Below are 13,203 nucleotides of genomic sequence, written 5' to 3'. Positions count from 1 at the left end.
GGGGGCGCGGGGAGGCGGCGGCGGCGGCGGCGGCGGCGGCGGCGGGGGGGGGGGAGTGTATGCAGGGGGAGGGGAGAGACCTTCAGCTTTTTTTTAAAGACCAGATCAGTATTTTCTTGATACGCTTGTCACCATTTTTGTTCTCACGACAACCAATTGAGCCCTTGATCCTCACGTGATGTGAAAGGCTTGCACTGTAACAAAATCGCTCCTTTTAGATGGTTGGTTGTTGCTAACTCGCCCATCCCCCTCTCCCAGCCCCGACATTTCCAGCAAAGCGACTCTCCACTTCCAATCCATCAACAATTCATTACTGCTTTTAGCTTCCAAACGCCAGCTAATTAAAAATACTAAGCCAAGCTCCGGGGCCATCTGACTAAACACAGGAGGGGGTGGGCGAGAGAGGAGGAGGAGAGAAAAATAAATAAAAGGGAGACGCACCGTTTGCTGCGACTATCAATGGGAAAAACTGTCCTGAAAAAGGTCGCCTTAAAAAAAAAATCTTTTTTTTTTTTTTTACTCTAATTATCGAATTACCACATGACTGATTGGCTTGAGAGACAGCGGATTCCCCTCCCTCTCCAACCCCCCCCCCCCAGGGACTATACTAGGAACTCGGTTCCTTTTTCTTAAAACAACATAAAACAGGAAAACATCACATCCTTTGGGTTTCGAAGACTGAACCAATTTTAAACGCCGTTATTTTCCTCACCCCACCGCCCACCGCCCCCAGCCCCGAGCGAATGCTGTTATAACTGGTTTATCAGCTCCCTGAATCATCTGCTCCCCTCCCCCTCCACACCTTTCTTTTTCTCCTCTTGCTGGGCTTCTCATCCTACCCCTTCTTCCTCCCCCTTCCCCCCCTCCCTTCCCCCCCTCCTCCCCCTCCTCCCCCCCTCCTCTCCCGGCCTCTCCCCTCCTCCCCCTTCCCCTCTTCTTCCCCCTCCTTTCCTCTTAAGTTAGTTCAAGAAATCAAATCTGTCAGGACGGGCGGAAAAATGCCACTTCCCGACTAACAGGCGGAATCCAGCCCAGATTTTCAGTCGTTTCTTCTTATTCTTTCTTCCCTTTCACTAATTTATCCCGATGTTAGCACATTCTGTCTTGTTACTAGCGGACGCCTGTAGGTTTGCTACATGGGATCATTACTTACTGATCACGGTGACTCTGAAGTCTGGAACTGAAGGCGGAATGAGAAGTTGGAAAAACTTTTTTCTCTAAGCTCTCTCTCTTTCTTTTTCTTTTCTTTTCTTTTTTTTTTTTTTTTGAACCTATTATTCTCGATGCTTGTTAAGAGGAAAAAAAACCTTTGGTACTTCTGTTGTGAATGTGAAACATTATCTTCCAGCTGTACAGTGACACATTTTTTTAAGGAGAAAAGGACTCCTGATCCGTTTGCCAAAAGGGGGGTGGGGAGGTGGAATAATGTTATCGAGTGATTATTCTGGCTGAGATGTGTTATTTGGTTTCTTCCTTCTTGATCATTTGGTGTTTAAGTAAAATGAGGCACAGGCTTGTTTGCCGAGTGGAGTGGGAAAGGCATTTTGATTTGCTGGCCTAATTAAAAAATGATAAAGGATTAAAGGTAAGCAATGTCTGTGTGTGTGTGTGTGTGTGTGTGTGTATTTATTTATTTTTCTCGACAATCAACTGTTAAAAGGGGCTGATCCCTTTAAAAACCGTTTTAACTGATTTTTGTCAAACACACACTCATTTGCGGTCATTGAGGCCACCTTGGCGCAGACTACTTAAAGTGCATGTCTTAATCAGTTTCCCTGTACAGTCAGTGGCACCATATTTAACAGATTGAGCAAGTCTGTGACCTAGGAATACGGTAGAATTGTTTATATGTGATATTTTTTCCCTCAAAAGGCAGGTACTCAGCCTTTTATTTAGCACTGTCTTTTCTATAGAGAAATGCTCGTAAAGACATGTGTGTGTGTGTATTTCAAAAATAAAATTGTATAAACTGTTGGGGGAGAGAGGGTATGTGTTTATGGGAGGGGGGTAGTTATTCATTGTTTTTCCTGTTCCTTACTGGGAACAAAAAACAGATTGCCCAGACGATTTGTAAAAAGAAGTAATCAAATTAGAAATACGGATAATTTAGAAACATCATTCTGAAACTAGCCTCAGAGAACTTCCAAGGTCTGGTCTTTGAAACTGCAAGATCTAGGACATGTTTGGGGATGTTTAAAGCTGTGTTCCTCTCTCTTGTCTTGAGTGTTTAGGCTGTGTTTCTGGGGTTGAGATAACACATGTATGGAAAAAAATATCCTAAACTTTTTTTTTTTTTAACCTTCCTGGACTTGACACAGATCTTTAAGATATCTTAATGCCTTTTAAAAAGTGCTTATCCTTATGTTCTTGATAAAGGGATTTTTAAAAAAGCTACTGTTAAGATCCTTACTGTCGTGGGTAAGTTTTTTGGGTTTGGTTATTTTCCTTTAAACCCGACTGTGGAGACAATATATGAACCACCTTCCTGTCCATCCTTCCCTGTGCCCCTTACTGACTCCCCAGTGTTAATCGTTTTTTATTCTGGTAACACCCAGACAAGAAATATTCGACTTTTCCCCCCTTCACAGGAAAAGGTGGACCTGGACTGAAGGGTGTAAAATCTCTGGACACATTCCTGGGGCAGGAAAAAGAAGAGGAAGATTAGAAGATTTTTTTTTTTTTTTTAAGAGAAAGCCCAGCGGAGCTAAACGAATGTCCCCTCATCTCCAAAGGAAAGTTCATCGGATTTTTATTCTAGAGAGCCCATCATCAGGATGTCAGTGAACATTTCTGCTGCAGGAAAAGGTGTGGATCCAAATACGGTTGATACTTATGACAGTGGTGATGATTGGGAAATCGGGGTTGGAAATCTAATCATTGATTTGGACGCTGATTTGGAGAAGGACAGACAGAAATTTGAGATGAATAATTCCACCAACACCACCAGCAGCAGCAACTCCAAGGATTGTGGAGGTCTGGCCTCCGGTGGGGCCGGTGCTACCGCAGCCTTAGCTGATGGCCTAAAATTTGCTTCTGTTCAGCCCTCCGCTCCCCAGGGGAATTCACACAAAGAGACCAGCAAATCAAAAGTGAAAAGGAGTAAAACTTCTAAGGATGGTAATAAATCTCTGCCTTCTGCTGCCTTGTATGGGATTCCCGAGATCAGCGGCACTGGCAAGAGGCAGGAAGTCCAAGGGCGCCCTGGAGAGGCAACTGGCATGAATTCAGCGCTGGGTCAAAGTGTGAGCGGCGGCGGCGGCGGCGGCAACCCCAACGGCAGTAGTGCGGGCACCGGCCCCTCCGCTGCCCCCGCGGGGGCGGCCTCCTGCGGGAAAAGCAAAGAGGAGAAGCCAGGTAAAAGCCAGAGCAGCCGAGGCGCCAAGCGGGATAAGGATGCGGGGAAATCCAGGAAGGACAAGCACGACCTGCTTCAGGGCCACCAGAATGGCTGTGGCAGCCAGGCCCCTTCCGGGGGGCACCTCTATGGCTTTGGGGCCAAGAGCAATGGAGGTGGCGCCAGCCCCTTCCACTGCGGGGGCGCTGGGAGTGGCAGCGTCGCGGCTGCTGGGGAAGTTAGCAAAAGTGCCCCGGATTCAGGGCTCATGGGAAACTCTGTGTTGGTAAAGAAGGAAGAGGAGGAGGAGGAGAGCCACAGGCGAATCAAGAAACTGAAAACCGAGAAGGTAGGATCAAGTCGCCTTCCTCGATTTCCCACTTTCCTCTTTGTGTGCATTTGTGTGGGTGTGTGTCGGGCGCGGGGGGGGTGTGTGCCTCTGTGTGCCTCCCACTTCTTCGTGCTTCCTGGTTCTTTGTGAGGTTTCTGTTGTGTGCCTCCTTTCCGTGGACATTTGGAGTGGGGGGGCTGACTCGGGTGCAGTGTTTTCAGCTCTTGCTGCTTCTGCCGCCGCCGCCGCCGCCGCCGCCGCCGCCGCGGGCGGTGCTGAGTGTTTGGTTCCCCAGGTGGGAGGGCCTGGGTGTTCCAAGTGCCTTTTGCCCCGCACCAGGGCTCCTGGCCAGTCAGCCGGCGGTGGTGTGCTTTTAATAGCAGACCTGCTCTTCTACCCGCTTGACTCAGGTCCTGGTTTCTCGCCTAAGGAGAGCTGTCTTAGGTTTTCATGTGTCCGCCCTGGTATTTCTGGTAATGAATGTGTCCTTACGTGCAGGGTTCACGTTCCCTCCCTGGAAGAGGTTATGTCGAGGGTTCTCATTTTATACTCTCCCCTCAACCTGTTTCTTTTCCCCAGACTTTCTCCAAAATGGTTCTGTCAAAGGGTATCCTCCTTGGATGGGTTCCCCTTACAGGTCCTGAATTGAAACCCCAGCCTTGGCGTCCTGGGGTCATTGCTTTCTTAACTGTGTGGAAAGACTGGAACGGTTTTGGTGGTTTCTAGGACTCTCTACCCTGGTTCCTTCGCCCAGTTCTTAGCTGGAGATTTCAGAGCGTTATCCCTTGGATTTCTAGCTTGCCTAGGGAGTGGAAAGGTTGGTAAGAAAAGTAAAACAGACTGGGCGGATTGGTGTTCCTGAGAGTGGGGCAAGGGCCAGAGGGGACGGGAATTTAGTGTGGCATTTGAGTAATGGGGGATCCTCGATATAAGCCATGTGGACCCTTTCTGGCATCTCTCGTCCTTGTCTTAAGATCTAGTTAGAGACTGCCTTTTGAAAAACTGCCCCCTCCTTGGGGGGGGGTGCTGGTGGGGGATGTGCCGCTTGGTGTTGGAGGCCTGTGACTTACTGGTCTGCTGACCGTCATGCGTTGAATAGCCTCCCAGGACGGAAGGGGCTCTGTCCACTGGGCAGTTTGGAAGTGAGCTGGGGGTGTGAGTATGTTTGTATGAAATCAACCTTTAGATTAAATCTGCGGGTCCTGCCTCGCAGAAGCAAAACTCATATCCTGTAGTTTCTGGCATGGTTGGTTGGAAATATGCTTATTAAATAAGCATATTATTAAATAATTCGATTTTTTCCCAATGTCCACAGAACTGTCAGATGTGTTTGGTTGATTATTTCTGTGACCAGTTATCCACTGCTCTCTCTTCAGACCTCTCCATCTTTGTGGCCGTGGGTTCAAGATTAAAGTGGGAGCACAGACAGAGGTTCTGATTTTCTGGTTTTAGAAGCTGTGGAAAGTCTATTAAGGTGCGAATGATGCCCAAATCACCGACAGCCTCCGGACACTTCTTTTATTCCTCTACCTTGGCTCTGACAGCTTTTTACACCAATGAACCCAAATGCATTTTTAAAAATCCCAGGTTTCGCTTCTCAACATTACATTGTGGAGTTGCACATGATTTTCTGCTAAAAGGCGTTCAGAAATCTTCTTACTTAGTACAGTAGGGCATTTACTTTTGTTGCCAATAGTCTTCAAATTGCACTTCTAATCTGCTCTAACTATCTAGATGAATTGCCCTAATCCAGTGCTCACAATGGCTGTGGTTAAGGAGTCAGAGGCATTTGATTGGATTCACGGCTGCCTGGAATGTGGGAGGTACTGCCCTTTTGCATTCCCCTTAGCCTTTTAATCTTCCAGCCAAATGTTCACATTCAACAATTTTGTTTAGCTGGCAATCGGAACATTTCAGTATCTCAAAGGCTGCTGTCATGGCAACGGAGATTAGAGCACGGTGTCGGTTCTCCAGTTTTTGTGTTCTTCTTCACTTTCCAGTCACAGAGGAAACTGGAGAAAGAATGGAGGAATTAAATTATTCATCTACGTGCGACTCATCTTCAGTCAGAGCAGGATAAATGGGATGATACGCACTGCATAAACCAAGAGCAAACAAGTCGCGATGGGGCCCGGGCCGGGGTGGAGGAGGGGAGGGGGGGGCGGGGAAGGGGAGAGGGGGGGCGGGGAGGAGAAAGCGCGGCGCGCTGAGACCCAGCCCACCGCCCTCCGGCCGACCGTGGCCGCTGGTGTTGGCACAGGGGCCCTTCGGGGATGGCTCCGAGGGGCTTGAATCCTGCAGCGCTGGCCATTCTCTGTCTAGCAGGGGGGAGAGGGGTGTTGGATCAGGAATGCTGATCCTTAGGCTCCCCACCCCCCCACCTTACCTCACCTCACCTCACTTCACCTCTTAACTTCTCTTAAGAAGGCTTGCCTCCTGGCCACGGGGAGATGGCACTCCCTTGCCCCCCCACATGCCACCCCGGGTGTGGGGGGGTGTCACTCTAATTCCACTAGCTCGTGGCTGGGAAAATGAGACCTCAGTTTAGGGACTGCTTTCCAACGAGAGGAGGCTACCCTTTCAGGAGGTACGAGGAGGGCGCGCTTTTACCTGACTATTTCCACACCGAGGCATCTTCAGAGAAAGGTTTTCTGACGTTTTGTTGAATGTTTTAATTTCCGCCTTGCTTGATGTTCTTGGGCCGGTGACGAGTAAGGGTCTCACAAGTGAAGATGATTAATTTTCAGCAATCAGGTGCGGCTCACGAGGGGCCAAACGTGAAAACCCAAGGAGGGGGTTTGATGTGCGGGAGCTTTTCCTCTGTCTCCTCCACCCCCCCTTCCCCCCTTGAAAGGTTTCACAGGAGATTCATAAGACTTGCTGTCACCGGTTAATTTTCACAGCATGCTTAAATGTCTATTTTTGGTCTGTTTATCCTGTTTCTACACTACACAAAGTCATGTAAAACATGATAAATTGGACCTTATGAAACCTAATTAAATCAATGAGTGTTCTATTCCTTTATGTGGAAACCACAAGTATGTTGTAAAAGTCGCCACTCCCTTAATACGTGAACGAAATCAAAACATGCCATAATTCTGAGATGTTTGAGCTATATTTCTATAGCCCATTTTGTGGTTAAGCCACCAGTGACATGTCTGAATAAGTAGATTTGACGGGTTGGCTTTGGGTTGTTAAAACCTGCTTCTCCACCTTCCCCCTCCTTTCTTTTAAAGCCTAAGAACCTCTACAGAGGCTCTCCTTAGCGTCTTAGAGTTTTGACTTATCAGACACAGGCACTCGGCCGGGCTAAATAGGGTACATGGTTTTATTTGATTGCCGGAAAATTCTCAACGACATAGGAGAATTCTTAAAAACACCTAATACTTAAATAGACATGAAAGGCACAGGAGAGCTTACAGTCATGTCTCAGGGTTCTGGCTGCTCAGTGCATATTCAGGAAGGAGAATTACTTTCCTGATATCATATTGCTTTCATTACGCCGGTCCTTAACGGCCTAAAGGTGGTGTCTACAAATGGACCTGTCTATAAGGGTATCATTCATTTTATTTTACTCTCTTGGAGAAGCCTTTTACACTTCACTAGGGAATTCTGGCACATTTTCTAAGTGAGTGTGAGCAGTTTAGGAACATACTTTGATTAATGAGTTTTGGGGACCATATGCCTGCCTCTCCCTCCCCAGCCCCCCAAATCCGGTGTCCCCTACAAATTCTGCTTAGATAGTACAGTTTATCTGCTGTGAAATAAAAGGGCAAAAAGGTCACTTACTATAATTAAAGAACAAAGTCCATTGTTGTTGGACAGTAAACTGTCTGGAAAGCTACACATAAGGGATTTCGCGGTTAAAAACGTTGGTAACTAAGGCTGGGCTCCGAGTCAGCGTTGGTTCCGCTCCTCAGATTTCTCTGAGCGGCCTGGGAGGGTGACAGGGCTTTTTTGAGGTAGATGCAGAGGCGGTCCTTCCCTGAGCAAGTTTTCTGTGAGAACCCAAGCAACTTGGGAGCCTTTGTGTGGCCAAGCATATCCCTGAGTCTTGAACGAATTATTTGAAACGGAGCTGGCATGATGGAGAGATAAAAACAAAAAACAAAAAACAAAAAAACCACAACCTCTACAGATCAAGATCATGCTAAAAGGAGATGAGTAATGTTTAGCAACTTTTAATAACTTTGCAAATAGTCTGGGAGAAAAAAAAGGGGGGCGTGGGGTGCATAGTCATTGTCCGCATGTCACCAGGTTAAGAATGCTCTTCAAGTGAAATTGCTTGGCGGCAAGATGGTTTTAATTAGAGTGTTATAAAGACTTATTTTTCCTAAGCAGCATTTTATAGTTAGTAAATGAAATGTATGCCGAACGTGCTAAGCAGAAATCTCCCTAACCACAGAGGTGTTCAATAACCAGATTCAAACATGGAAAGTACCATCTGTTCTTCGTTTTCAGCTTGAAAAACAAGGATTGAATGGCTGAGATTTGCTCCAATTTTGACTGTCTGTGCGTGTGTGTTTTTTTAATTTAAAAAAGTTCACCTGGTACTTCATAGAAACTTGAAATTGCAGTAATACGAGCAACACTGTGAAAACACATGTTCCTACATTTATTTTAACCAGTTCCACTTTTCTTTAAAAGATTTCCAGAAGCCCAGCCATGGAGCCCTTTATAATGGTTATTCGGTTCCTGCAGGCAATCACAACGAGGGGTCAGCTCTTCAAAGATCGCACTGTTTAGTCAGTACCTGAATTATTCTGTCAATTTTCCCCCTGGAGGCAGGAGGGGCAAAGGCTCTCCCAGGCTAACTCTGGTCAGCGTTTATCGGGTAATCTAATTGTGTGTGATAGCACTTTGGACTGGTGTTGACTCTGTAGAGCCCTTGCTCTCCTCCAGAGCTGTATCTGGGATGGTTGCTAATGAGGAAAATATTCTTTTCACGATGATAACTTTGGAGTCCTTGACTTTTAGACACGAAGCTTGGTTCTGGGCTTAGTGAGAGCCCTGGGTGAAACGGTATCCGGCCTTTGTTTGAGGTCTTTTATAGAAGCTAATGACTGGGCTTATGCCTCCCCGAGATAAATGACATTATCGCGGAGTGGGCTGACAGGAAACAGACATGTTAATGGTGAAGCTGCAGGGAAGGTCTGTTCGGGTTCTGACAAAAGAGTCAAGAAGGGACCCCTGGTTGTGGTCATTAACACATAATGTGTTCTTGCTCTTCCTAAGAGGCCCTTGATAATTGGAAAGCTATTTTAGCCACAAGCACTTAAATCATAAATCTACCCCTCCTAGTTCCTTTGCATTTTTAAAAGTCGCAAAGTAACGTTCTTTGTTAACAAGTGTGCGGTCTGGTTTTTAAAAAATGGTGGCAGTTCTAGGCTGGGCGTCCCAGGACGTCTGGGAGGGCGGCCCTTGGAACCGGCTTTATCTGATGGGATCTCTGTCTTTCACTGTGGCTCCGTCCCCCTTCTGTTTTAATGAAGCAAAAATAAATAAATAAAGAAGTAAAAAATAAAGAAATGAAGTGGGTCCAGGAGCTCAAAAGAAATTGTCTTTGTGCGTGAAGGGGTCTTGTGGGAGAGGGATAAAAATCCTGTTTTTTATAGGTTGGGGAGAAGATTTTGTTCAGCGATTCGAATGTGATGAAATCTGCCTTTTGAAGTGTATGTTTAAAAAGTCATGGGTATAATTGAGTTGCATTTTAAACTCTGGAGTGCATTTTAAACTCTGCTTCTTGAACGGAGATAATTGCCATGTTGAACACACTCTAGAGGTGTAGAAGAGGTGGAAAGGATCATGTTATTCTATTCTTTAATATTAAGCGCTGAAAGTTTTTCATAGTAATTACTGTAGCACAACATAGTTTTGATTGCCAGCACTCTGAACTTGCCAGTGATCCGAACATCAAGGGTTTTGCTTGAATACTAAACAGTTTATTCCTTAAGTTACTTGTAGAGCATTCTTGTAGAACATGGAAGCCAGAAACTAAGGAAACACTGAGCAGTCCCTAGCAGTATCACAGTGGAAATCACCCATCTTCCCTAGGATTGTTGCCCAATAAATAATACTCTCTTAATCTGTACAGCTAAGGTTAGAGTTCGGGAGAGGAGAACAGGGGAATTCTTTGCCTCTGGAATGACGTAGGTTGTCATTAGAGGCTAATATTACGGATCACGTTGGTGCCCGGTAACTCCTGTTTCTTAGGTGTGTGGATGATTATTAAATGGGGAAATTCAGCTGAGTAAATTAGTAGATCAGATTGGCTTCAATCACGGATTCATGAATGGAGCAGTAGCTCATCTTGCAAGCAGAAAGGAGCTCTGAGGAGCTGTAGGAAAGAGGAAAGGTTTTGAAAGGTGGAAAGGGGCCTGGAGAAGGAAATTTATTAGCAGAGAGTCTTCCTAAGGGGGCCAGGAGGGACCTACTGGGTTTCTTTCTGTGCTGACCAGATAATCCCGTAATAATGGGTAAAAGCCTACATTCCTGGGGGAGGCTGAAACTGCAGTTAGATTGAAGTCTTGGTTTGCTGACGTGGGGCTTAGCACAAGTGACTCCATTTTGAACCTGTTGTTTCTTTTTGTAACAGTTCCCCCCACCCTTTGATCAGACCTAGCTGAACCGAGAGATATGGTCAAACTTTAAGGCATGAAGTTCTCCCAGTTCTTGATCCCTTTGGGTGGGATTCACAGGTGATGACCTCAGGCTCACCAGTTTTTAGTTGGTCATTTTCATCCTTCCTTTTCTGGCGTTCCAGTCTTAGGGAGCTCATTTGCTTGGGGGTTCGCAGTTGGGAACATACCTTTAAAGGTTCTGAGAGAATACAGCGTGCCAGGGAGAGGACTGTGATGGTTATAAGTACATAGTGCCCAGTGCCAGGAGTGTACTTGGAAGCCACGCTCCCAGCACCCAGACCAATCAAAGTCAAGTCAGTCAGAGTAAGACTCCACTGAAGGAGTCACTCTGTAAGTTCAGTGGCTTGCTCAGTGATTGTCAGTAACATCCCGAGAAACGTGAATCCAGGTGTAGCTGGTGGTGTTGTTTAGAGCACAGACCCCTCCTTGTTCGCTAAAAGATACACAAGGGCTGTCCTCTTATCAAGAATGACTTTGGTCAGAGAGTCTAGGATGTTCTGGGAACAGCTTCTGCATTAGCAGTGGGTTCTGTAATATTTTCAAGAATTCAGGATGGATTCCTGGTCATAGCCTCGTGTTTATTCCTAACCCGAGAAATTGAAACCTGCCAAAGGGAACTAATTTTAATCACGAAGGTGTACTGGTATAGCCATGGAGGCCAATAAAATAAAATGTTTCTGGACCATACATGTGGTTACTCTTCTTTTTTTTTTTTTTTTCCAGTGAAATGTACCTACTTTTTTCTAAAAAAGATTTTATTTATTTATTTATTTGACACAGAGAGAGAGAGAGAGAGAGAGATCACAAGTAGACAGAGAGGCAGGCAGAGACTGGGGGAAGCAGGCTCCTTGCTGAGCAGAGAGCCCCATCATGCGGGTCTCAATTCCAGGACCCTGAGTCATGACCTGAGCCGAAGGCAGAGGCTTAACCCACTGAGCCACCCAGGTGCCCCAGGAGTTCTAGACTTCTTGATCACTCTTGATCTGGTTTCTTTGCACCCAACAAGATTGCAGAGTTCCCTGATTTTTGGGTATTAACCAGAGACGCGGAAACGGACTCTTATAGTTAGGGTGTCAGATGAAATGGGGGGGTGGCTAAGTTTGTTTGAGGGAAACTGAGGCAGGAGCATAGTGGCAAGTCCAGTTGTGTTTGGAGGTGGGTTATCCTCCTTTGCAGTGACCTGGGAGATACGGATGATGGTGTTTGTCTTTTCAGGCCAGTGCCAGAGTCAAGGATGGAAAGACAAGAAGAAAGTTTTAGGTTTAAAGTATGAAGTCTTGGTCAGACATTTTGCAAAGAAACAGTGAACCTCAGTGTTGGCTCTTTGTCTTCCTAGTCAGTTTGATTTTGAGGTTTCCAGCTGGAGTTGAGAAACTGTCAGGTGGAGACTTCTTCAGCTATGAGATACATTGTGTAACCGAGGTTCAAGTGTTGGAGGTTTGGTGCCATCCAGATAGTGAAAGAAACCTGGCACATCCTCCCAGATAAACCGATGGGCAGTCCTTGTTCTTAATGATTCCAATTCAGCAGGGCTGGGAGAAAACTGGAAACATTAGTTGGAGTTATAGCCAGATATTTTAAGAAACCAGAAGAATTCAGCGCCCAGTCCTTTACAGGTAAATAACAAAATCTCGGAGGCAATTAATACGATTAGAATCTAATATAGAGATAAATCTAATATAAAGATAAATGCAACATTTTTTTCTCTCTACAGTTATTTCCATTTTATACCCCAAAGAGTCACAGTAAAAGTAATTTGTTTGCTTTAAGCTTGGCCTGATTATTTGCATAAATGCAGGAAGAATAGTGATTGATCAAAAATGCTCTTTTTAAGCCGGCTTTGCTGGATCCCTGTAAGCAAAGTACCATGCCAGTTTTTCCAAGGGTCTTTATTTGCTCCATAAAGTCAGCCTCAGTTTTTAAAAACACTCGGATCCTGAGTTTATGCACATGTCTATCAAATACAAAGTTCCAGTAAAAGTCTTGGCAATATTACCAGTGTTCCCAATTGTGTCCTATTACAAAGAGAATGGATTCTCATTGAATTTACGTGAAGAACTATTTTGCCATAAAAAGAATACTCAAGAGTTTCCACATTCTGAAGACATCAGAGGAAAAAAGTAAATGTTCCATCTTTGTTCATGAAGGTATACTTTACCAAATTATTGTAGGTCATAAATAGCTTAAGGGAAAAAGTTTCCCTAAATCTGGAAAAAACAACATTAAAGTGGTACTTCACATAAGAAGTCCTAAAAATATAATCATCCTCCTTAGTTCATTCAGTCCCATGTTACTAATTTTTGTTCTGCTTGAATCCACATTTTCCATTAGTTCTGAAAATTCTTAACTGGTTCATTATCATGATCTTAAAGTTATGAGAAACCTATGTTTGACAGAGTCCTTGTTTTGAAGCCTTGAAGATGATGTACTTTTGCAGGAACATGTTTGTGAAAACATCTGGGTGAAACAGTAACTATCTGAAAGTGAAAAGACTTATTAAAAAGATGTCCATTGTTAAAGATCAGATGAGAGTTCATTAGAAGGGAATTGGAAAGGAAATTTGGTTATTTCTGTCACACATGTTTTAAGATGATACCTGCAATTATGATGACAATTATCCTGTAATATTGGGCTTTAGGAATTTTATACACTTTCTGGAACAATTATATACCTATACAAATAACAATACAAACCTATACTAATAACAATAACCTATACAATAACCTATACAAATAACAATATAAAGAAGTCCTGGTTTTGAGGAGGGAGGAAGGGGGAAAAAAAGGAGTGTTAGTATTATTTTTTGACAATGCTTCCCATGTAATTCAGCATAACAAATAAGCCCACTTAGTTTCACAACTCCCTTTCTACAAGCAGAGAAAACAAATCTTTTCAGA

The 13,203-nt window shown here is 44.8% G+C and overlaps 1 protein-coding gene across 6 annotated transcripts in view; it reads left to right on the top strand.

Annotated features, from left to right (window-relative positions):
- ZNF608 (zinc finger protein 608) overlaps positions 1 to 13,203 on the top strand; it is a 169,913-nt gene that overhangs the window by 51,870 nt on the left and 104,840 nt on the right. For 3 of the 6 annotated variants that reach the window (XM_044263942.1, XM_044263969.1, XM_044263987.1), the window contains exons 1-2: positions 973 to 1,585; positions 2,589 to 3,683. The exons of 1 other annotated variant lie outside the window; for it this stretch is intronic. In XM_044263942.1, the coding sequence (XP_044119877.1) occupies positions 2,775 to 3,683 (909 nt within the window). In that variant the 5' untranslated portion in view covers positions 973 to 1,585; positions 2,589 to 2,774. Of the gene's footprint in view, positions 1 to 972; positions 1,586 to 2,588; positions 3,684 to 13,203 lie in introns of those variants that run through there. 2 more of the 6 variants (XM_044263960.1, XM_044263951.1) reach the window with 1 other exon arrangement.

This window comes from Neovison vison, chromosome 1, assembly GCF_020171115.1.
Source record: "Neovison vison isolate M4711 chromosome 1, ASM_NN_V1, whole genome shotgun sequence".
In the NCBI taxonomy this organism is placed as follows: domain Eukaryota; kingdom Metazoa; phylum Chordata; class Mammalia; order Carnivora; family Mustelidae; genus Neogale; species Neogale vison.
This window is presented reverse-complemented; position numbering and strand designations above follow the sequence as displayed.